The 25,458-nt window shown below is 34.7% G+C and overlaps 1 protein-coding gene across 1 annotated transcript; it reads left to right on the forward strand.

The window, feature by feature from the left end:
* Positions 1-75: 75 nt before the first annotated feature.
* Positions 76-23,151, forward strand: GTPBP6 (GTP binding protein 6 (putative)). The gene is made up of 10 exons (XM_003765615.4): positions 76-462; positions 1,977-2,114; positions 3,206-3,276; positions 3,785-3,915; positions 6,383-6,453; positions 6,933-7,091; positions 12,053-12,261; positions 13,600-13,748; positions 14,341-14,493; positions 21,674-23,151. Exons 1-10 carry the CDS (start codon positions 111-113, stop codon positions 21,795-21,797), a joined length of 1,557 nt encoding a protein of 518 aa, XP_003765663.1. The 5' UTR covers positions 76-110; the 3' UTR covers positions 21,798-23,151.
* The last annotated feature ends 2,307 nt before the right edge of the window (positions 23,152-25,458 follow it).

Here is a 25,458-nt window from a genome sequence, read left to right on the forward strand (position 1 = left end):
CACGTTCCATATTTTTTGTTTCCGGGTGGGGTAACCTAAGAATGAGTACTAGCGATCTCCGTTTCCGGTGTGAACGGCGGTGGGGCCGCTGACGAGAGCGAAGCTGTGTGATGTGGACCCTCCGGGCCGCCGTCCGCCGCGGACTACCGCTGCTCCGTGCGGCCTGTAGCTTCCGAGAAGTATTGGCGCCAGCCCCCCAGGATCGCTGCGTCCGCGCGCTCTCCACCTTCGGCGGCAAGAACCCGGACAAGAGCAGGCTGCTTTCTGGGTCTGGAGGAGAGGCGATTGCCAGGAAAGGCTGGAAAGAGGAAGGCGAGGAAGAGGATGAAACAGGAGTGGAAGATGAAGAGGTTGAAGAGCTGTTGCTGGAGCGGGAGCCTTTGCTGCCCCAGGGGGCCCAGCGTGTGTTTTTGCTTCACCCGGATGTCAAATGGGGAGCGAAAAAACAGACTCTGACCCGAGGTAAGTGACAGGCTTGGGGGCGGGGCTTGTAACCGGGAGGCAGACTTGGAAGAAGGGGAGGGGCCTCGGTGCATCCCAGTTTTCTCTCTCGTCTTTGCTCTGGGCCAGCTTGTCAAGTTAGTCGGGATTTATCAGTGTAAATCATTTTTTCCCTGCCTCCCACCCCCATAAAATTTCCTGAAATATGGAAAGGAGGGAGCAGGAGAGCGAATACTGTTTTTGTTTTTTAATTCCCCGTTTATAAATATGTGCAAGGGAAGCGATACTGATCCTCAGGATGCAGTTTTTTTTAAAATGCCTACTATGTGCCTGGCACTGTGTTAAGATCTGGGAACACAAAGACAGGAAGGAGACAACCCCCGCCCTGCAACGATTTACAAGCTAATAGGGGAAGACAGTGTATTAATGGAAGTGGAGGTAGGGATCTTAAGAAGGCACTCATCATCAGGATCCATACTTCAATTCGATAAATCTTTATTAAGCGCCAACCACGGTGCTAATTAACTAGTGACCCTCTCTACTGGACTAGCTGTTCTCCAGATGCCGAATTCCATTTCCTACCTCTATCCATTCACCTACACTGTGTCACCTGCAAAGAATTGTATTCTTTCCATCCTCATACCCCCTTCCCGCTTCAGCCTTTAGTTATCTTAGTTCCAAACTCATCTATTCCATGAAGGCTTCACTAATTCCTACCCCTTCCCATTTATTAATGCTCTCTCCCCCTCAAAATGGCCTTGTTTATTTATTTTATATATGTATTTCCCTCTCCCTCTTTAACCCGTCCTTCAAGTATAAACTTCTTCAGTTCAAAAAACATATTTCAAGGGTTCAAAATGAGAAGAGAAGCGCCTGGTTGCCCAGAAGGTGACTGGAGAATAAAATGAAGTAAAACTAGAAACTATCTGTGGGCCTTGTTAGCATTCACAAATTAGAACATCTGGGACACAGTGAGATATCCTCACCTGTTAAGTTCTCTTGGACATAGTTTATGGTCTTGAAGGACAAGCAGCTGGTAGAAGATAACAGGGGAATAAAAAAGTTAGAGACAATTTTTAGTTTGACATAAGACTAGAATTTTGGAAACATTAGGTATGATAGGCCTCTGGAGAAATTGAATGGGAATAGGAAAAAAAAAATCTTTTTCTCGATGTTATATGGCATCTACACAAAAAGATGGCCATGTATTAGGGCATACAAACCTCACAATCAAACGCAGAAAGGCAGAAATATTATACGCATCCTTTTCACATCATAATGCAATAAAAGTCATGATAAAAGAAAGTCTACCTAACTACTGTTCCAAAGGAAAATGAATTTCCCCAAAAGGCTGATTGAAGTAGAATTTAAAATTACACTGTGAACATTCAGGTAGAGATAGGCAAATAAAATGACACCTCTTTTCTGAAAGAAAATATTAATTAGGACGCCAATCCCATTCTGGTTTCACTCATGTCCTGATTTCATGGACTAAGATAATCTGATTTACTAGGACCTTGATTTTTTCCACAAAGCCGAACTTCAGGTGGCTGAGGCAAAAACTCTAGTGCATACCCTGCTGAACTGGTCAGTGGAAGAGACAATGATCGTATCAACAAAAACCCCAGACAAGAAGCTGGTGTTTGGCAAGGGGAATTTTGAACTTCTGACAGGTGAGTGGGATTAGGAAGCATTGATATTGCATTTTATGCAGTATTTTAAGATTGGAATCATTGTGCAATACTAATCTTTACTCTTGTGTTTCCTTCAACTATGATTATGAAAAGTCAAAAATAATTGTTGATTATCATCATATAATGCAAAATTTGGTCTAGGATTGAAACCAGCTTCAAAGGACTGGTATAAAAGTACATTAGAAGATAAAAGTGATACATGAATGTGATTATGTCATTAGCCTTTTCCTATATATAGCCTGATACAATTCTAATTTAAAATAGAAGCCTCAGATTGTTACTCTGTAAATTATTAACAAAGATTTGATTACATGTTTATCATATATTTTTAATATCTCAAAGGAATACATGAAAAGTGTCATGTCAGCCAAAACTATCTGAAGTTTAACCTCTTTAATCATAGCTTTTCCTCAGAAATGGAATCAATCAAAAATATCCATCCTTTAGTCAACTTACCTTAAATTCAAAATCTACATCACTCTATCCCATCTTCCTCTTTTTTTTTTTATCACTATCCTGTTTCTCTCTGCTCAGAAGAGCTCTTCTATTTAACCTGATTCAGCATATCTTTCCCCCCAGATCTAAAACAACATTTATTTCCATTATATTTATTTCTATAATATTCCCTCTAAATACAAGTTCACTTTCTCTATAGAAACTTTCCTACACTGGGCAGTTGTCCTGTGGTAGAAAAGACACAGACTTTAAAATCAAGACACTTACCTTATTCAAAATTAGATTTACTTCCTTCTTTCCTCTTTTTACCTTCTCCCCTTTCTCCTCCTCCCCTCCCCATCATGAGGTATTTATAATACAAAATTGTTGTGAGGAATAGATGCCATAATGTATGTAAAGAACTTTGTAAACCATAAAGCATTACATCAATACTAATTGTGACTGCTTCACTACTTTATCTTGTTTCCATTTAGCCACTATAGCAGTTTGTTGATGTTATAATTTATATATTAAGAAAATAAGTTTCCAAAGTGCTAGAATGAGATCTTTTCTGTAATATACTGTAATCCCAGAGTGCAAGTTCTGTGATTTATTTGATTTTCTTTTTTCCTTAGAAAAAATTAGAGGATCACCACAAATAACTTCTGTCTTCCTGAATGTAGAAAGAATGAGTCCATTAACAAAGGTATGATATTTAGAGGGATACCTTGAAGTAAAACATGGAATAAATTTAAAACCTAGTAAGTGTTAACGTGTAAGTGTAAACTTACAAAGTATAAACTTTGAAGAAGTGAAGTTAAAATAAAATAATGCTTTTAGATCTAGCCCAAGCTGCTTTCTTCAGTATCAGCTATATAACTGTCAGCTCTTTGAATCAAGAAGATAGCACTTTTTTTCCCTATAATTGTATATATTGAGGAATCTCTAGATTACAGTATAGCTAGTGATCATCCATATATAGGGAAAGCAAAATATATAATTTCTATTTATAATTGATAAACTTACCTTTCATTTAACTCCCCTTATTTATTACCACAAGGTTTTGGGGAGTCTTAAGTAATAGTTCTATTTGGAGTTCTTTTCCCCATCTATGTTCAGAAAGAATTTTGTGGCCTTTTTAATTATGTGGTATATATCCTTCTACCTCTCACTTTTTTTTTTTCCATGTCTTTTTGTTTTTTGTTTTCTTAAAGAAAGAACTTGAAGCTGCCTGGGGAGTAGAAGTATTTGACCGGTTCACAATTGTTCTTCATATTTTCCGCTGCAATGCTAAGACTAAGGAAGCTAAACTTCAGATTGCTTTGGCTGAAATTCCACTTCTCAGGTACTTCCATATAATGGCCCTCTAAACAAAACCTTTATCATGTCATCATTTGCATCTCCCTTAAGCAAAACTAAGTAAAAATGTTCCTTCTTCTTCAAAAGTAAAATGTCCATCCTGAGAGAGTCTTTCATTTTTTTTTTTTTTTTTGCTTTAATATGTTTGTGTTAACATTTCACTACCAAAATTATTTTACGAAGTAGAATCATTACGTTTTCACTAAAAATCATCTTAATGAGAGCAGATATCCATGCCAGTGCTTCATTTATGGATGGTTATCTTGGTTTTCAAAAGCTATACAACAAAACACAAGTTTTGTTACAGCATGGTTTTAGTCTTCATCAGTGGTAGAAAGACCCATACCAGCAAAATGACATCCTTTAAAAAAAAATTTTTTTTTTTTGACATTTACTTCTCTCCCCCCCCCAGGCAATTGGGGTTAAATGACTTGCCCAAGGTCACACAGCTAGGAAGTGTTAAATGTCTGAAATCAGATTTGAACTCAGATCCTCTTGACTTCAGGGCTGGTGCTCTATCCACTGTGCCACCTAGCTGCCCCGACATTTACTTTTATAAGATTATGATTTTCATTTTTATTCTCCTCTCCCCAAAATGGCAGTCAATCTGGTATTGGTTATACAAGTACAATGATATTAAACATATTTTCTTATTTTTAATAGTATTCTTTCAAATACATGCAAAGATAGTTTTCAACATTCATCTCTGCAAAACTTTTTGTTCCAGTTTTTCTTCTTCCTTTCCCTTGCCTTCCCCAAGAGAGCAAGCAATCCAGTATAGGTTAAATATAAACACATTTTCACATAAGAAAATGACAGATCCTTAAAGAAATATTAAAGAAAATCAATGGCAAATGATAAAAATTTGCTATAAATCTTGTGATTAAGAATACCGTATTAAATTCCTTTACATAACTCAGATATATAAGTGGATCTGAGATAACATTGATTTGGACTTTCTTTGCATCCTGTGCAAGTCTTGCCCTTAAATTCATTACAACACCTTGAAGATTTTCCTTACTGTCTCCTGACAACAAAATCATCAAAGGATCTCTCAAGTAGTCCATCTAGTATCTCTCACCCTCACCATGTGACCAGTCTTTCTTCTATAATCTATTTCTTATTTTTTAGATAAAGTACAGCTATTATCCTCTGTTCAAGATTCATTTTTAGTTCTTTAAAAACAGTTTTGTTCTATATTTTGTAGGTATAACCTTAAGATTTTAATCTAAGGACCTCTGGATCATGTTGTCTTCCTCTTCAATTTATAGGTCTTTCCATCAACCCTACACTGTACTGAACTTTTATATCTTGAGAACAGGGACTTTCTCAACTTCTTTAATGCTTTACGTGATGGATCATTGAATAAGGGTTTCTCTATTGTTATGTTTTTCAAAGAATCTTGAAAGATTTTGATATATGAATAAGACTTCGTGTGAGAAAATAAGTCTTTAAAATAGTAAGCAAACTCTAATTCTTACATGAATATTTTCTTTGTATGTTGGTTGCTTACTATTTCTCTCTTTGTTCTGGTTAGTGTCATTTTTCTTTAAGCACATCTAAGACTAATTTTAAAACCCAAGTGTAGTTTTTACTATCTATAATAATGAAAAATTAAGTATTTAAAAAAAAAAAAAACTTTGCAGATCTTCTCCATTTTTCTTCTTTTGTAGTCCTACTTCCACTTTCATGCTTAAATGCGCATCTTATAGATGACTGTGTGATGGGATCTCTTCCTGAACTTTGTTTAACTGAGTTTTATGTATTAACAGCTTCTTTCTGAGACAGTTTTGTTCATAATACTATTTTGAAGAGTTTCTTTGTTAAAGTTTTACCAAAAAGTTCATATTCGAAATTGTAAGTAACTTTGGCTCTCTCTATTTGGCAAGTAACTCAAGTATTTGATAAGAAAACTGCTTTTAGGCTTTTTTAGTCTCCTTGTTGCGATAATTGATTTATGATTGTTTTTTTAAACTTCTATATAAAATTATTACAGTTTACTATCCATTAAACTTCTTTCATTATTGATAACTTCTTTACATAGATCAGGATTTAATTATTTCAGTCACACACCTTTGCTTTTTCTCAATATAATTTCTTCTAGTTTAATGCTAATTCTGTTCTTTGCTTTAACAAGTTGGTAGTCTGACTATATATAATTTAATACTGCCATCAATAACAACTCGTTTCCTAACTTTTAAAATATGATCAGTTTCATTTTTTTGACAAAGACTTTGGCATAGTTAGCTCAAAATGATGTTTGATTATTTTTCATATTTAGAGACATGTTTAAGCTGTTTGAGTGGCTTCCATTTTTTGTCACTTTCATATTTAGATTATTCTGCCTTTTGACTAAAATTTTTATACTTCATATTATGAAATTCGTATTTCTGTGATCAGTAGGTAAACTTGCTAAGTATTTTAAAACAATTTCACTCCTATTTCAATACCAGGTCAAATCTGAAAAATGAAGTTGCTCATTTAGATCAGCAAGGTGGTGGCTCCCGCTATATCATGGGATCAGGTAAAACAAAATACTTTAGGCTATCTGTGGCTACAAATGAAGCCAGCAGCAAAAGTATTTAGTGAACAAATAAATATATTTGGAATACACCTGACATTGTAACATTGTGAGTTTAGAATACATTCAAAATTGGAAAAAGATAAATCAGAATCACATCATCTCTTATATGTCTTATATATCCCCCAAACATATTGCTCACTAACAAAGTACAGTTTTGTCAAATACCTGGCATGTGTATTGCACTGAAAATATTTCTCTGAGCTATGGGTGACTTTTTTTCAAATTCTTTTAGAGCAGAAAGGTACTAGAGGCTATATAAGAAAAACAATAATGACCTCTTGGTTACTGTGAATTAATAATTTAGAAAGGGATATGCTGATTTTATGTTTTTTTCTTTATAAAGACCTTTAATAAAAACTTTTTTTTTCTACTTTAATCCTATTCTTACTAAAAAAACAAAACCAAACTTTGCTTTTTAGGAGAAACATTCCTGCAAATACAGCAGCGGGTCTTAAAAGAAAAAGAAATAAAAATTAAGAAAGCCCTGGAGAAACTTAAGAAAAGAAGACATCTTCTCAGAAGTCAACGTAAAAAGCGTGAACTTCCCATTATTTCTATAATGGGATACACAAATTGTGGTAAGAAGAAAGTCTAATATGCATAGGATTTTTCATTTGTTTTTAGGTGGTTTTTTTTTTTTTTTTTTTTAATGCTTCCTTGGATAAACTTTAAGATATTCTATGTAGAAACATTAGAAGATTGAGAATATTTATTAAGAGCCAACACATATTTTGCTATAAAGAATAAACTCAAACTCCTCAATTCTATTTGGAGCAAATTAACAACAATCAAATATTCCTTAACCATCTATTTACTCTCTGCCTATCATTTAAATAGCCACTTCTGAATATTACTTTTTATGGATGTCTTCTGTTTTGAAACTTTAGGATTACTGGTATTTAAGTAGAACATTTACTAGAAGGACAAAGCCATCTTTTGAATTAATAAGATTTTATAGTCTTTTTAAAGATTAATTATGTTCTTAAATTTATGTAAAACTTCTATAATTAATGTTTTTTATATAGCAAATGAAGAATAATTTATAGGACTAAATTTCTGTTTCATCTACGTTTTGAAAGCATAGTTAAGTGTACCCTTAGCCTAAAAAAGAGGCCAAATGCTTGCTTGCTTGTATTAAAAAGAAAGAATAAAAACAATTATCACAAGATTACAGATTTAGATCCTAGAGGTCTTCAAGTCCAACCCCTTTATCTTGCAAATAAGAAAATTGAAACATGTAAGTTAAACAAGTATATTGTAGCCACACAAACTGAGGCAGAACCTCATGTAGGTCTTTCTAATTCTAACTTAGTATTTTCCTGTACTTTCAGAGCTCAAACATGTAGTTCTTCTCAGCAAGGTAGCTTTGATGCTGTTTGAGTGGTCTACTAGAGGTTAGTGGCTATAAGAGAGTTATTAAGAATCCCCTTTAAATCAGCTGCAGGTTTTAGGAGTAAAAGAATTCACTCATTACCTAATATTAGTTGCAAAATAAAAGTTTATTGTTAGATAGAAATCAGTTTGACCAGAGACTGACTTCTATAGTGGCAGATCTATGGAAAATGGAGTTTTGCCCAGAGAATGGAGTTCTCAGTGGACAGAAAGTCCTGGCAGCTGAGTGAGCTACCGAGGTCCATCTGCAAAGACTTTAGTTGATGGAAGCTTATCATATTGGGTGCCTTGTGGGGGCTGGGACAACCGAAGCAGATGAGAACCAGTGGAGGTGGGGGAGAGCCCAAGTTGGCTCAGTCCTACTGGGGGCTGGGACAAGCCTTAATCTCCTATTGGAATTCAAAGAAATGCTTTTTGACCAGGATTTGTAATTGAATCATAGGCTCTGGCATCCTGGAAAGACAACTTAACTTGTCTGTGGAGGATATGCCTCAGCCAAGAGGGGCTGGGAATCTGAAAGGAATCACAGATCAATAGGAAATACAGTTTCTTAAAGGGACCCCAACCCACTTCAGTTTGAATCCCTCAAGGGCAAAATATGCCCATTTATTCTCTCTTTATTTTCTGGAGCATTACCTCTAATAAGTCAATTTTGTTCTTTCATTGCCTATGTAAAGATCACTTTACAGAAGAGAAAAAAAACAAACAAGATTTGAGTCCCTCTTTTGTTCCATCCTCCCTAAAAAAGGGTCCCAACTCTTCTTTGAACTGCCTTTTTCTTCCAATTTAACTTTTTTTTTTTATTATTATAATTTTTTATTGACAGAACCCATGCCTGGGTAATTTTTTACAATATTATCCCTTGCACTCGCTTCTGTTCCGACTTTTCCCCCTCCCTTCCTCCACCCTCTCCCCCAGATGGCAAGCAGTCCTATACATGTTAAATATGTCACAGTATATCCTAGATACAATATATGTGTGCAGAACCGAACAGTTCTCTTGTTACACAGGAAGAATTGGATTCAGAAAGTAAAAATAACCCAGGAAGAAAAACAAAAATGCAAACAGTTTACATTCATTACCCTGTGTTCTATCCATCATTGATCAATTGAAACTGAGTTAGATCTTCTCTTTGTCAAAGAATTCCACTTCCATCAGAATACATCCTCATACAGTATCGTTGAGGTATATAATGATCTCCTGCTTCTGCTCATTTCACTTAGCATCAGTTCTTGTAAGTCCTTCCAAGCCTCTCCGTATTCATCCTGCTGGTCATTACTTACAGAACAATAATATTCCATAACATTCATATACCACAATTTACCCAACCATGCTCCAATTGATGGGCATCCATTCATTTTCCAGTTTCTAGCCACTACAAAAAGGGCTGCCACAAACATTTTGGCACATACAGGTCCCTTTCCCTTCTTTAGTATCTCTTTGGGGTATAAGCCCAGTAGTAGCACTGCTGGATCAAAGGGTATGCACAGTTTGATAACTTTTGGGGCATAATTCCAGATTGCTCTCCAGAATGGTTGGATTCGTTCACAACTCCACCATCAGTGTCCCAGTTTTCCCGCTTCCCCTCCAACATTCATCATTATTTTTTCCTGTCATCTTAGCCAATCTGACAGGTGTGTAGTGGTATATCTGAGTTGTCTTAATTTGCATTTCTCTGATCAATAGTGATTTGGAACACTTTAATATGAGTGGAAATAGTTTCAATTTCATCATCTAAAAATTGTCTGTTCATATCCTTTGACCATTTATCAATTGGAGAATGGCTTGATTTCTTATAAATTAGAGTCAATTCTTTATGTATTTTGGAAATGAGGCCTTTATCAGAACCTTTAACTGTGAAAATGTTTTCCCTGTTTGTTACTTCCCTTCTAATCCTGTTTGCATTAGTTTTGTTTGTACAAAGGCTTTTAAATTTCATATAATCAAAATTTTCTATTTTGTGGTCAATAATGATCTCTAGTTTGTCTTTGGTCACAAATTTCTTCCTCCTCCACAAGTCTGAGAGGTAAACTATCCTATTTCCTTTAATTTATTTATAATCTTGCTCTTTATGCCTAAATCATGGACCCATTTTGATCTTATCTTGGTATACAGTGTTAAGTGTGGATCCATGTTTACCAATTTAACTTTTTTAAAAACAGTAACAGCTTTTTATTGTCTTTAACTTTATGCTCTTGACATCCTTTAACAGGTTCATTTCATTCTGAAAGCCGACATCTCTATCGCAATTTTTAATTAGCCTTTTGTTGCCTGACTATACTTCCATCTTTGGTACATTTTAAACAATGTGATTTGGCTTACTCCAGCTCAGAAATATTAAGTAATTAACATTTCTTAATAACTTATCTTCATCTAGGAGCCCGAAGTTAAATCTGTAATTTCAAGGTAACTGAATACTATTCAAAGAGTATCAGCAGTCAGTAGTTCCAGTAATAGAGCCTTTTGTGGTCACTTCCCTACTCTTCCCTATTTAAACAGCTACCATGGCTTCTTCTCATTGCTACCACACAGTACAATATGCCAGCTATATAAAATATCATTGCCTTTTAATGCAAAGTACCCCATTAATGTTTGTATGGATCTTTATTGTCCTATCAGTTTGTAAGCTTGGGGGAGAAATAGTTGCTCAGTGCCTTATGCAAATACACAATATTGTCAATTTTTTTTTTTTATTCTTATGAGAATAATATTTTAGTAAGTAGGAAAAAATGAAATTATAGAGGCACAAAGGACCCTAAAGATTATGAAGTGTAAGCTCCTTATTTTACAGAGGAAGAAAAGAGAACACAGGGAAGGCTATGATTTACTATACACCTAGGGGCAGCATACTTTAAATTGCTTTATGGAAGAGAAGCAGCAAGATATAACAGCTAGAGAGCCAAGTCAGAAAGATCTGGATTTAAATTCGCCTCTGTCATATACTAATAGGGTGTCCTGAGCAAATAATTAGGTTCTTAATGTTTCCAGTGATGCTTTAAGACTATATAAATTGTAATACAATTGCTGATTTGCATTGGTAGAGGCAGTTTGTTCACTAGAAATTTCATATACTAATGAAATCACAGATCTGAATCAAGTCGAAAAAGGTGAAAGATAATTACCAATACCAACTACTTCATCTATACTATGCAGAATTAAGTTCAGAATAGAAGTTTCCCTCATTACTCCCTTTCTGAAAGATGAGATTTCCAGTAAAGCAAGTCAAAAAGTTATCAGAGCTGTATTTGTAACAGAAAGAGATCTTTAACAAATGTCTAAATAGTTGACCTACCCCTCTATCCCATAACTACTATAACATCTTTGTGCAAGTTTTGAGATCCATATAGGAATTAATCATCTTTTTTTCCTTTTAACTAGGGTGGAACAAGGCATGAAACTATACATTAATGTAGTGTTGTCTATATTATTGAAAACAACCCCAATGCTTCTTTTGCCATAGAAAAAATTAATTTAAATGGAAACTTAATGTAGCTTAATATTTTGTTTTTATTAATACCATTCTAGTTCACAAACTTGAAATGAGGAAAATAGAATTATCATAAAAAAAAAAAAAGATGCAGATCACAAATTGCCTATACCTGCCTATCCTGCATGATTCTTGTCTATGTCTTCCCATAAGTTTGCCACCCAACATCATGGAGTTTTCCTAACATTTTAAAGGTGCCAGTTGACCAGCCTGACTCTTTGCCAATCATTAACCCTCACTCTTCAAACAATCAGCCCATCTTCTCTCCCTCATAATATTTCTTGATGAGATCTTTCACTCCTGCTTTTTAGACTTCATCATTGAATATATCTTTTAGCCACCTTACATGTAACATTTACTTCCCATTGCCCTCTGCATGACAGTCATTTAAAATTTTAGCAACATGGATAAAATATTGCTATTGAAAAGTAGGACCTTGCTTTCATGTGAAAATTTGCATCAATAAAAAAGTCTTGTTTTTTTCTTCAGGGCTATCCAACCTCCTCTGGTCCTTCTGTTCAACTTTGGACCCATCTCAATATCTGTATCATCTATTCCAAATATACAAAATTATAAACATAGTTAATAAAATTATAATTTTAGCTCACAAATTAAAATTTTTGATTGTGTTAAAATAATTGATTTTGACTGCTCTTTTAGGAAAAACTACTTTAATCAAAGCTCTGACTGGGGATGCAGCAATTCAGCCTCGTGATCAATTGTTTGCTACTCTGGATATTACAGCGCATTCTGGATCTTTGCCTTCCCATATGACTGTTGTTTATGTAGACACCATTGGATTCCTCTCTCAACTTCCTCATGATCTCATTGAGTCCTTTTCAGCTACACTTGAAGATGTAGCTCACTCAGTAGGTTAATATAAAAATTGCCAAGCAATGAAAGTTTTCTTCTTCTTCTTCTTCTTCTTCTTCTTCTTCTTCTTTTTTTTTTTTTTTTTTTTTTTTTTTTTTTTTTTTTTTTTTTTTTTTTTTTTTTAGTTAGTAAATTTTGTAAGCATGTATCTCCAGCAGTTAGGTGACTCAATTGATCATATTCTAGGCCTGAAGTCAGGAAAACTTGAGTTCACATTCAGCCTCAGATACTTACTAACAGTGTGGATAAGTCTCCTAACTTGATTGCCTCAGTTTCCTCATCTATAAAATGGGGATAATAATAGCACTTATCTAACAGGGTTGTTGAAGAATCAAATGAGGTGTTAATTGCATGGTGCTTGGCACATTTTAAGTGAATGCCAGGAATATCCGATCAAATTGTCAGTTATAAAGGGTTCTAAATGTTATATTTGTTAAAACTGGAATGAATAAATAACTTTAAAAATCACCACAAACTTAATCAAAAATGTCAAAGAAATTAAAAGGAATAAAATCTTCTCTAAAACCCTTGATATTTAACAAGATTAATGATTTAACCAAAAAAAAATATGCTTTTGTTCTCCATGTTCTTCCAGTATTATCTGAATTTCTACTATGTCTGGCTTTGTTTTATTTATCTTAATTTCATATATTTGTGTTTTTATATCTTCTAATATTAGCATTTATATAGTACCTCCTATGTGCCACATATTGTATTACCTACTTTATAAATATGATCTCATGTGAGTCTCACAACAGCACTGCCAGATAAATGCTATTATCACCCACATTTTACAGTTGAGGAAACTGAAACAAATAGAGGTTAAATGACTTGTCCAAGGTCACATAACTAGTATGTATCTGAGGCCATATTTGAACTCAAGTCTTCCTTACTCCAGGCCCAGAGCTATCCACTATGACACCAACTTGCCTCATTTGCAAATATATTCTTCCTCTCTTCTCTTACTCAGAAAGCTATCTCTTTTAACAAAAATTTTAAAAGGAAGGGGAAAAACCAGTTCGGTAAACAGCTTGTCTAATAATACATGAGATTTTACGTTCTCATAGTACCCTATTTCTTCATTAAAGGAATGAAAGTTTTAGCTTTGTTTTACAAGTAACTTTTTTGATTCAGGCTTGCAGGAACAAGTCATATGATGTCTTTAAATCCCTTTTAGTACTATAGATATTCAAAGTGAGATCTAATCATTGTGACCTTTTGAGATAGAGAACTAATCCTTTATTCATAGAAAAATACATTACCATATGTCTGTTTTATTGATCTTGGAGATTTATTATGGAAACTGTCCTTATGTAACCATATGTATTTTATAGGATGTTATAATCCATGTGAGAGACATAAGTCACCCTGAAACTGACCTCCAGAAAGCAAGCGTTTTATCTGTTCTAAAGAATCTGAATCTGCCAAATCAGTTACTAGATTCAATTATAGAAGTTCACAACAAAGTGGACTTAGTAGAAAGGTAAGAGAAAAAATGCAGTGTTTTAAACTTATATTTTTTCCAAACCCTTCTCTTCTTGCTGAAATTTTCCTTGGCAGACTATTTAGTATACCCCTCCTCTTTTCTTGAAACTTTCTCATCTTCAGTTCCTCCATGAGGTGAAGGAATCCCCAGTAGTGACTGCCAGTTAGTAGACACTACTTAAATGCTTTTTTTGAGTAATTTTACAATACATTCTTGACTCCTACTGAGTGCAGTCTTTTTTACCTATTGATGCCTGCCCCATTGTTTATATACATGAAAAGAAAGCTCTGCTAGTTATAATATAGGTACTACATGGTATCTATAATGGCTTTCCCATGGATTAGTTTTTTTTTTTCAGTCATGTAGACCAGGCTCTTTCACTCTTAAGATGTTAAAGAAATAGAGGTTTTTAGAATTCCATTTGGCAAGGGTAGTGTAGAATGACTAGTATTCATTATTTTTTCAGTTTCCCAGGCTAATCTTCAGTCTCACTCCCTTCTTCACATGTATGTTTATTAGTTGATTAACCTAGCTTGGTTGCTTCTTCATACACCTTTAACAATGCTTGCCAATCTTCTTTGTTTTTCAGCTATGAATCTACAGAACCAAATGCTATAACCATTTCTGCTCTGCTTGGGCATGGATTGGAGAAACTGAAAGCAGAAATAGAAAGTGCAGTTTTGAAAGCAACTGGAAAAAAACTTCTCACTCTTAATATAAAGCTGGAAGGAGCTCAGCTAAGGTAAATAGAGAGGTAACCATAGTTAACTGAAAGAATAATTGCTACAGTGTCATCACTGGATTGATTTAAAAACATGACTTACAAAAAAGAAAAAATTTGATTAATAAAACCTAAAATAAACAACTTGCTTAAAAAGCTTTATAATCAGATTTTGTATTTTCCTGAGAATAAAGGAAAAGTTCTTATGTCCTGAAAGTAATTCAGTTTTGAAGTCTAAAAATTATTTGGGGGGGGGGGGGGGGGGGCGGGGTTTGCTGAAGCAATTGGAATTAAGTGACTTTGCCCTTGCTTTTCCAGTTAGGAAGTGTTTTAAGTGTCTGAACAAGATTTCAACTCAGGTCCTCCTGACTTCAGGGCTGGTGTTCTATCCACTGAAGTACCTAGCTGCCCCTAAAAATTGTATTCTTGAAGAAATCTAGGGCAGATGCCATAACATAACTACAGCAGCATCTCAAACCCTTGCAGAGTAATCTAGCATATGGACTAGGAAATAATATCTGGAATGGGAAATAGAAGGTAACAGAAAATTGGTAGGAAAGGGGTGAATGAAAGTGTAATTGGATAAAGGGTAATTGACCCAGTCAGACCCAATCTAGGGGGAAAATTAACAAAGTTATTGATTTATATACAAATTTAACAAGTAGTAATCTAGAAGGCCAAGACTTCAGAACATCGGCTAGTTACATTCAGGATAAAAACATTTAACATTAACCTAGAAAGTGAAATGTACTGTACAAGTCAGGTACAGAAATGGAGAGTGGGTTGGAGGGACCCAATTGTAATCATTCATTATTCAGTGTCCTCTAAGGAAAGAGGTCTCCAGAGAAGCTCTATGCTCTTTAACAGTATTATCAGTAGGTTGGATAAAGGCATAGATTTCATACTTCTTACCCATATAACAGAAAACTTGGAGGAATAGCTAAAACACTGGATGACAATCACAGACTTCATAAAAATCTCGACAGACTTGGAACACCGTGCTCTAATCAGATAAATTTTATTGGAAATAAATGTAAAAGTCTTACATTTCAGTTAAATCAATTTCATAAACAATGGGGCAGGCATCAATAGATAAAAAAGACCTGCAACTCAGTAGGAGTCAAGAATGTATTGTAAAATCACTCAAAACAGCATTTAAGTGGTGTCTACTACTGGGGATACAGAAACAAAAACAAAACAGGCTTTGCCCTCTATTATCTTCCATTGAAGAGAAAAACATCTCACAACTGGGGGCAAACAAAATAGTTGAACTTTGGAAGCTGATGAAATCACAAAGATAGAAGTGGACCCAGGGACAGAATCCTGGGGTATACCCACATAGAGGAGATGGGCTTGAATGATAATCTGGCCAAGGAAAATAAGAGAGAAAAGAAATAGAAAAAACTGTCACTAAAACTAGGAAGTGTCGTTTCTAGGAGGAGAGGTTGAGCAATGTTGTCAAATGTTGCAGTCAGGAATGATGAAAGACCATTTGATTTTTAGTAACCATTTCAGCCAAGTTTTGAGGTTGTAAAGTCAGATGCTGTAGTGTTCTGGGTTGGTTTTCTGGAGGTCTCTCTGGACCAGCCTTCATTTCAGTTGAGTAATCACCAGAAGAATAGCCAGCTGTAAAGTCCAAATTCTTTATTGTCTCCTTCAAAGTCTAGTTTCCTTGCCTGGGGCCCAACTAGCTTTCTTGTAGCCCACCCGGGCCTTGGTCTCAATGGAGAAATGCAGGATGATAGGCCACCACGGTGGTGTGAGATGAGTGAATCTCTGAGTCCAAGGGCTTGTGCTCCAGCCTCCAGCCACCACAAAGGTGGACGATGAAATGAATCTGTCTCTGAATCCATCTGTACCAGTCTCTCCCAAAGTGCAGGAAGAAGGAGAGCCACAGGGGCCTGATCAGAGAAGGAATGAATCTGTCTCCGTGTCCCACCCTGGCTCAGTTTGTCCCAGTTTATATACTCTATTATAATTAGATCATTTACAGTATACTAAGTATAAACCAATCATTATATCACTAGGGAACCATTATTTGTTGTAAAATTAAATCAATCATACTAAACTAGAGAACTATTAAGCACCATGCTAAACTAGATAACCATTGTTTTATTAATTCTACTGACTTAACATCTTGTAAGAATCCTTGTTTCAAGTAGAGTTCTGGCCCATAACAAGATGCTCAAGTACGACAATTGATTTACAGGATGTGATGGAAAGGCAACTGCTGTAGACAAGCTTTAATGTAATGTTGGCTGTGAAATGATGAAGAGATCTAGGACTGATAACCTCTCTGAAACTATAGGTCAATTGAAGAATCTTCTAAGGATAAGAAATACTGGGCATGTTTGTAGGCAACAGAAAAAAAACCAAATTGATAGGAATTCTTGAAGAGTAGAGGGTGGGGGAATGATTGAGGGAACAAACTGCCGAAGGATATGGGCAGGGATAATATCAAGAACTTAAATAGAATTAATCTTTATGATGTCCAGAGACCTAATCCTTCCTTTTGTGATTAGAGAATAGAAAAGAGGGGGCAGCTAGATGGCACAATAAATAGAGCACCAGCCCTGAAGTCAGGAGGACCTGAGTTCAAATTTGGTCTCAGACATTGAATACTTCCTAGCTGTATAATACCCCTAGGCAAGTTACTTAACCCCAGTTGAGTCAGAGGGGAAAAAAAGACAGTTGCTAAAGAGAATAGAAGAGAGAACAGTAGAAAAAAGTCAAGAAGTTTTAAGATTTATAATAGAGAATAGAGAGCTTATGATAAATGGCCTATTTTCTCTCTTCTGAGAGAGTATACTGTAAATGAATGAGGAGAGAAAGTATAAAACAATCCATGTGAGGAGTGTGAGATTTAATTATGGAAGAAAGTAAAAGGATTATTTTGATACAGTGAGGATCTAGTTGAGATTTTAGAGTATAAAGTTGTAATGGACATAGATTTTGTGATACTTCAGTTATGTTATAGTGGAAACTCTTCAAATAAGGTTTAGGCTAGATGGGTACTGCTAATTTTTTCAACTTTGAATTTCTCATGCTATTTAAGCAATATATTAGTAAAAGTAGAAAAAAGGGGTGGTGAGCCATTCCAGGCTTTGATTCTGGCAAGGCATTGGGAGGTAATAGAGCAAAAGATTCAAGAGTAGAAAATAGTTTATACTTGAACTAGTTAACTATAGAGTTATGATTAGGAAGAGATGATAAAGTGAAACCAGAGCATTGAGAAATAGAGAAGTTAAAAATTCCAGTGAGACAAAATAATAGTTTTAGGAGAAGTAAGTTATAAGGACAGATGGACAGTAGATTATGATCTATGATAGTACATTGAGAAATTTCAGAGTTCTTGATAATAAGGTAAAAAACTTGCTGAGTGATAATATCAAGAATTTAGATTTTCTTTTATATAGTTGAAATGAAGTGAAGGTATTAGTCAGGGGACTTGAGGAGATTAATGAAGTGGAAGGCCAGAGTGTTTGAGGAAACATCAGCATGTCTTGTGACATCCCCCAGATAGAAGGGCAAGTATTAGAGCAGACCAAGTCTATGATCTAGGTACTACACTGCTTGTGAAAGGGGAAAAAAAAATAGCTTAGAAGCAGAAAATTTAATTTTGAGAAGTTCTTGACACATACACAAAAAAAGATCCCTGATTTGGACAGAGTAAACCTCAAAAGACTCCTTTGGTTACTAAGTGGCATCAGGGGGAAGATCTAGAAGCATGTCTACTCCTCCTCCTGTTCCAGAATGAGAAAATCAGCATGAGAAAGGGTGTGTCTGGTACTGGAGGGAGTAGTTAAGGATAGTGTTTTTTAGGAGGAATGTGGTCATCATGAGTATCAGAATATAGAAGCAAGTAATACAAGGAAAAAAAGGCCTGTGATACATAAAAGTTTATTAACAATAAATAGATCAGGGGTAGAGAGAACTAATTTTACAATTTACAATAATAGGGAATACATATATAATGACCAGTTTTAGGTAGATGATCTTCCCACTGTATTGTACTGCCCTCAGACTATAGCTGACATTGTCATTCATTTTAGGAACCACAGTTTAACTAGAGAAAGGTCCAAAAAAAGGAAAAGATGAAGGACCTTTTGTGCCTTATAAAGAATTAGAAATATTTAGCCCCAAAAAACAGTATACTCTGAAGAAATAAAGACATATTTAAATAAACAATTTAAAGGCTATCATGTAAAAGAATTAGTTTTATTATACTGGACCTCAGAATCTAAGACTCTTGAATGGAATGAGTAGAAGAATCAAATAACTAAATATAGACTTGTAAGAAAGTTGTTAGAACAACTTTCTAACATTTATAGTTATCCAAAATATAACAACTTCCTTTCCTCTCATTAGTACACTTTAAGCAAAGGCTTACTGGTATTATTGTACAATACTGGTAGTATTATATTCCCTAATTTAGGGAAGGACTGGAGTCAGTCAATGACCTATAAGGTCCATTCTAACTCTTGCAATTCTGTTCCCCTCAGTGTGCACATGCACATACACACACACATTCAAATATGAACTGGAATAAAATTAAGACGTTTTATCCTAGCACTATGCTTATCATATAGTAAATGCTGAAATGTTTTTTCATTGTTTTATTTATTAACCAAAATTGCAGAATGTTTATTTTTGTCTGTGTTATAAAAAGATAATAATCATCTCTCAAGATGTATTTAAATACATCACTGGGTAAAAAATGGACATGTGTAGTACTTTTCCTCTAAAACTTTATGGAAAGATAATCCCAATGTAAACATTCTGATTTAACCTATTTTAAAGACTATAGCTCTGTAGCTTTTCTTATTTTCCCTGAGTATATACAGTTAGAACTTTTTTTTCCCCCTGAGGCAATTGGGGTTACACAGCTAGGAAGTGTTACGTGTCTGAGGCCATATTTGAAGTCGGGTCCTCCTGACTTCACAGCTGGTGCTCTATCCACTGTTCCATCCAGCTGCCCCAGTTACAACTTTTAACTAGCTTTATGTTTTAAATATTGATTTTACAAATGATCAATTTCTAGCTCAAGCAAATGACATTTTCTTACGTTTAAGAAAAAACTTCTTGGAGACTGAGATTTTAGAGGAAAGGTGTCCAACATATCTAATAAATAAATGAACTAATATATGTATCAGCTCTTTTTAAAGATTCCCAAATCATTTATATATTTTTAATAATATATTTTCAGGGCAGCTAAGTGGAATTGTAGATAGAGCACCAGCCATGAAGTCAGGAGGACCTGAGTTCAAATTTGACCTCAGACACCTAACACTTCCTGGCTGTGTGACCTTGGGCAAGTCACTTAACCCCAATTGCCTCAGCAAAAATAATAATAATAATAATGATGTATTTTCATAGAGATTTTCTGTTTTCAAAGCACTTTTACATAAACTGGCTTTAGTCAACAAATAGTTTCTTAAATTATTTTCATGCATAGAACCAAATGAAATACAAAAGAAATGTGAGACACAACCCCTCCTATGTGAATTCTGGGGAAAACTGCTCTTTTTCTCTTTTTTTTTTTTTATTATAGATTTTTATTTACAAAACATATGCATGGGTAATTTTTCAACACTGACCCTTGCAAAACCTTCTGTTCTAGAGTTTACCCTCCTTCTGCCAACCCCTTCCCCTAGATGGCAGGTATTCCAATACATATTAAAATATATGTTAAATCCAATATATGTATATATCCATAGTTACCTTGCTATACAAGAAAAATCAGATCTAAAAAGAAAAAAAATCTGAGAAAGAAAACAAAAATGCAAGCAAATAACATCAGAAAGAGTAAAAATGCGATGTTGTGGTCCACACTCAGTTTCCACAGTCCTCTCTCTGGGTATAAATGGCTCTCTTCATTAACAGTTGGAACTGATCTGAATCAATTCATTGTTGAAGAGAGCCACATCCATCAGAATTGATCATCATATAGTCTTGTTGATGCCATGTACAGTGATCTCCATAACATTCATATACCACAATTTATTCAGCCATTCTCCACTTGATGGGCATTCACTCAGTTTCCAGTTTCTTGCCACTACAAAAAGGGCTGTCACAAATATTTTTTGCATGGGTGGGTCCCTTTCCTTTCTTTAAGATCTCTTTGGATGTGTAACCCTAGGCAAGTCACTTAACCCCAATTGCCTCAGGAAAAAAAAAATCTCTTTGGGCTATAAGCCCAGTAATAATGCTGGGTCAAAAGGTAATCACAGTTTGATAACTTTTTGAGCATAGTTCCAAATTGCTCTCCAGAATGGTTGAATGTATTCACAGTTCCACCAATAATGCATTAGTGTCCAAATTTTTCCGCATCCCCTCAACATTCATCATTATCTTTTCCTGTCATTTTAGTCAATCTGAGAGGTGTGGAGTAGTATCTCAGAGTTGTTTTAATTTGCATTTCTCTGATCAATAGTGATTTGGAGCACCTTTTCATATAATTAGAAATAGTTTCAATTTCTTCATCTGAAAATTGTCTGTTCGTATCCTTTGACCATTTATCAATTGGAGAAGGGCTTCATTTCTTATAAATTTGAGTCAATTCTCTATATATTTTGGAAATGAGGCCTTTATCAGAATATTTAAATATAAAACTATTTCTCAGTTTATTGCTTTCCTTCTAAACTTGTCTGCATTAGTTTTGTTTGTACAAAAACTTTTTAATTTAATCAAAATTTCCTATTTTGTGATCAATAATGATCTCTAGTTCTTTTTTGGTCACAAATTCTTTCCTCCTCCACAGATCTAGAGGTAAACTCTCCTATGTTCTTCTAATTTATTTATAATATCATTCTTTATCCCTAGATCATGAACCCATTTTGACCTTATCTTGGTATACGGTGTTAAGTGTGGGTCAATGCCTAGTTTCTGCCATACTAATTTCCAATTTTACCAGCAGTTTTTGTCAAACAGTGAATTCTTATCCCAAAAACTGGGATTTGGGGGTTTGTCAAACATTAGATTGCTATAGTTATTGACTATTTTGTCCTGTGAACCTAACCTATTCCACATATCAACTAGTCTATTTCTTAGCCAGTAGCAAATGGTTCTGATGACTGCTGCTTTATAATATAGGAAAACAGCTCTTTTTCAAGGCAAAAGTTTTTAATGTAAAATGTAAGTTGGTGACATATAACATCAAAAGTATTAATGATTTTCATAAAATGTTATCTTTTACTCATAGCTGGCTTTATAAAGAAGCAACTGTACAGGAAGTTGATGTTATACCTGAGAATGGGACAGCCAATGTAAAAGTCATCATAAGTAATTCAGCTTATGGCAAGTATAGAAAACTCTTTCCGATATAATAATGTATTCATTATAATATGTAACTACTCAGTGTTTTAAGCATTCTGAAGGAATGTTGCCTAAATACCAAACTAGCTACTCCACTCTGCCTTTCATTTAAGATATGTTTTTGCTATGTGAAGTAACAATGATGGCAAGCTCACCTTTCAAATGGATGTCAGATTGTTAATTCTGAGTTGCTTTATATAGATAAAAAATACACTGGTTGAATCACTTTCTAGAAATTTGTTAGATCCAGAGTGCTGCTTCACTTGTTTTTTGTTCTGTAAATAAATATTTATGTTATTTTTGAGCTTTTTAAATCTTGGGGATTTTGTTTGTTTTTCTTGGGAGAAGAATCATGATAAAGAAAAGCTCAAATTTGCCTATCCAGCCATTATATTTTACATAATATTAAACTTTTTTTCCTCCCTCGCCATCCATGGCAATCAATGTTTTCACGTTAACACAATTTCACCATTCAGGGGAACTGAAAAAATATTTCTACCTCTACCTCCTTAAACATTCAACCTATCAATTATTTTCCTATCTAGGCTCAATTATTATTTTCTTCATTCTTTTTGTTCTTACTATGCATATTACACTATCCTAATCTTAAGCATTGGACTTACAAAGTTAAGAACTGCATAGACCTTGCCTTCAGAAAACTTGTCTTTTACTAGGACTAGGTGAAGAAGTGGAGGAGGGACCTAAACATTTTATAAAAATTAGGAAATGATGAGGGCATATCTTCATCACCATCCTTTTGCCTACCCTCTCTCAGATCCCCACTCAAAAACAAGATTGTGTTTCTTGTTTTGAGATTGTGATTCTTTCTCTCATGCTCTCTCTCCTTTTTCTCTTCCTCTTCTCTATTTTATTATTATTAATACCATTATTATTAATGGTAATAGATGGATTGGGAAGCTATGAGGAGAACTGGGAATATAGCACATGAGAAAGGGAACTAGAAGGAAAGCAGAGGATACCTCTAGAGGCAAATATTAGTGTTAGTGGGTAATAGAGTTGTAGAATTTATAAGGCTATTCAGTTATCTACTAAATTCCTTTGACTCCTTTACATTTCAGGAAAACTTGATTATACTATAGATCAGATTATTCAGAAAAACAGATAATATGTATCCCACCCTCCCCCTTAATTTGGATTTGTAAACTTTGCCTGATAGTCATCAAACAACTAAGGAAATGGATTCATTCCTTGAGTTTAATGATTTCCAACAAAGGAAAAAAAGCACATTTAGGTTTTCTGAAAGGTTGTAGTAGTTGAGAAACAGTAATTAAACATCTAATGTTTTTGAAGCGTTTCCCCTTTTTTTTAAATCAAAGCTGCTATAAGTATATAATAACTATATTTGCTGTAATGAAAAAACTATAAACATTCAAAAATTCATCCTCATAAATTTCTATGAAATTTTAAATGGTTCATTTTAGCAGACAGTAATAACAAATAAGATGGCTTTGGTATAAAATTCATCTTTTCCTAACTAAGATAGGAAAAATGCCAGAATCTTAGTAAATTATTTCTCCTACCTTTAAGCTTTCTTATTCCATTAGTTCTTTATGGGCATTATCTTTTCTGGTTGTACTTAATCAGCAAATAATCAAATAAGATAAGATTTGTAGAGCACTTAGCACAATGTTTATATAAACAGCTTACTTCCTATAAATTACTAGCTATTACCTACTAGCTGTGTGACCCTAGGTAATTCACTTAACCCTGTTTGCCTCAGTTTCCTCATTTGTAAAATTAGCTGGAAAGGAAGGAATTATAAGGAAATGGCAAACCACTCCAGTATTTTTGCCTCCCTCCTGTCCTGTCCCGTCCCCCGCCTGCCCTCCCCCCCGCCCCCCCAAAAAAAACAACTCAAATGATATCAGTCAGATGCAGGTGAAAAACTGAACCACAAAAAAATAAATTTGCTCCAAATAACCCTCTTCTAACAAGTTTATGTTTTGAGTTTATTCTTTTAGGTACAAGGGTGTCAGTTATTTACTAAATGACTGCTCTGATACCATAATGTTGTTTTATTTCATTCATTTCAGTCATATGTAAAGTTGATCCCTTTGGGGATTTTGTTTGTTTGCATCTATTGTTCTGCCCTTCAGGTACCTTGAAGTATCCTGAAAAATTACTAGTTTGATTCTAAGATGAATCGATTATAGTTTTAAAAGTTTTAATACTGTTGGACCTCAGTTGGATATTAGAAAAAGTCTCATCTCACAGTATTTAAGATAACAATGGCAATTATATATTTCTAGGTATTTTAAATCATTACTCTTTTTTTATTTTAATTTTTTTATTATGAACTTGGCCAATATCAACAAAAATTATTTCCATTTACTGTAGAGGGCCACAGATAGTAGAAGAACTCTGGGTGAGGTATAAGACCTTTCAGCCCAGAGGGAACCTGCTGACAATGTCTGGTTTGGCTTCCCTTCTGCCCTAAGTGCTCTCGGCCTTCATGAGAAGTCAGGGGGTAGTGACTACCTGTGTTGTAATTGAAGCAGAGTGATACCAGATGGCAAACTATATATAATAGTAAGTTGTTTGTATGGTCTCATGTGTGAAGTATATACTTAGCACATGCCCAGTGTTGTTTTGGTTACATAAGGGTATTAGGGTATATAAAGGGGGAAGACCTTAGAATAAACAGATTCCACATTTCAACCATCCTTGGAAGTCTCGCCTCATCACTCCTTCACTAAGACAACATGTTTTAACCAACCTGGTGTGGGGACTCTAGAAAGCATAGTATAATTTGTCACCCCAACTTGGGGGCTCTAGAAAGCAGGACACAACAATTTACAATGAAAAACCACAAGAGAATCCTATATGAAACCATGAATCTGTTATATACAGCTTATTTTTTAAAGTATATAATAAATATAACAGTAACTCCAATACCAGCCTCCTTGTCTGTGTTTCTTTCTAAATTTCCTTCTGCTATCTTCTGTATATTTTCTAATTCTTTTTTCCCCTTGGTTCAAACTCTTTCACCTAATAAAACCTTTATCCCTTATATCAACCATCATCAGACAGAAGGAACAGATCCACACATTAGTACTATCAGAAGAGTTTGCCTCATTCTCTACCCCAAGTACATCACCTCTGTCAAAAGACAGAAAGCAGGCTTCATCCCTGGTCTTCTGGAGTCATGCCTAAAACATTCCTCTTGTGAGGAAATTGAAATAATAAATATTACTTGTATTTATTCCACTTTTAAAAACAAAAACATTGTGATCACAATATCTTAAAGCTACAGAAATACACCAAAGTAATGTAGCCTTTTCATTTTTTGAAATTTGCACATATAGATAAGTATGCGAATACAGGAAATGAGTGCTTAACAAAGAAATTGCTTGCAAGATGATAAATAACAGATCTTATAAGCAAGGGGTTAAAAAAAATAGCCTTGAAAAACAACCAAAATAATGAAGGCAGAATCTAACTTTAGATAGAGAACACAGAGCTCAATTTTGAGGACAGAAAGTCTTAGAACATTATGTGAACAGCAAAGGGGATCAGTAGGGTTGCTTAGAAATTCATAGAAAGCAAGAGGATTTGAAACAAAATAAGGTCATATGACGGTGATAATTAGAGTCCAGGAGGAAATTATCAGGAGAAAAAGTACCTTCAAAAACAAAATGAAATGGGATTCGA

Source organism: Sarcophilus harrisii, chromosome 3, assembly GCF_902635505.1.
Source record: "Sarcophilus harrisii chromosome 3, mSarHar1.11, whole genome shotgun sequence".
NCBI lineage: Eukaryota > Metazoa > Chordata > Mammalia > Dasyuromorphia > Dasyuridae > Sarcophilus > Sarcophilus harrisii.

Excerpts from the sequence above, each read along its gene's own strand:
- GTPBP6 (XM_003765615.4), top strand. The coding sequence starts at position 111 with ATGTGGACCCTCCGGGCCGCCGTCCGCCGCGGACTACCGCTGCTCCGT. Across the intron at positions 3,277-3,784 it reads GAATGAGTCCATTAACAAAG|AAAGAACTTGAAGCTGCCTG; the intron begins GTATGATATTTA and ends GTTTTCTTAAAG. Across the intron at positions 12,262-13,599 it reads TTGAAGATGTAGCTCACTCA|GATGTTATAATCCATGTGAG; the intron begins GTAGGTTAATAT and ends TGTATTTTATAG.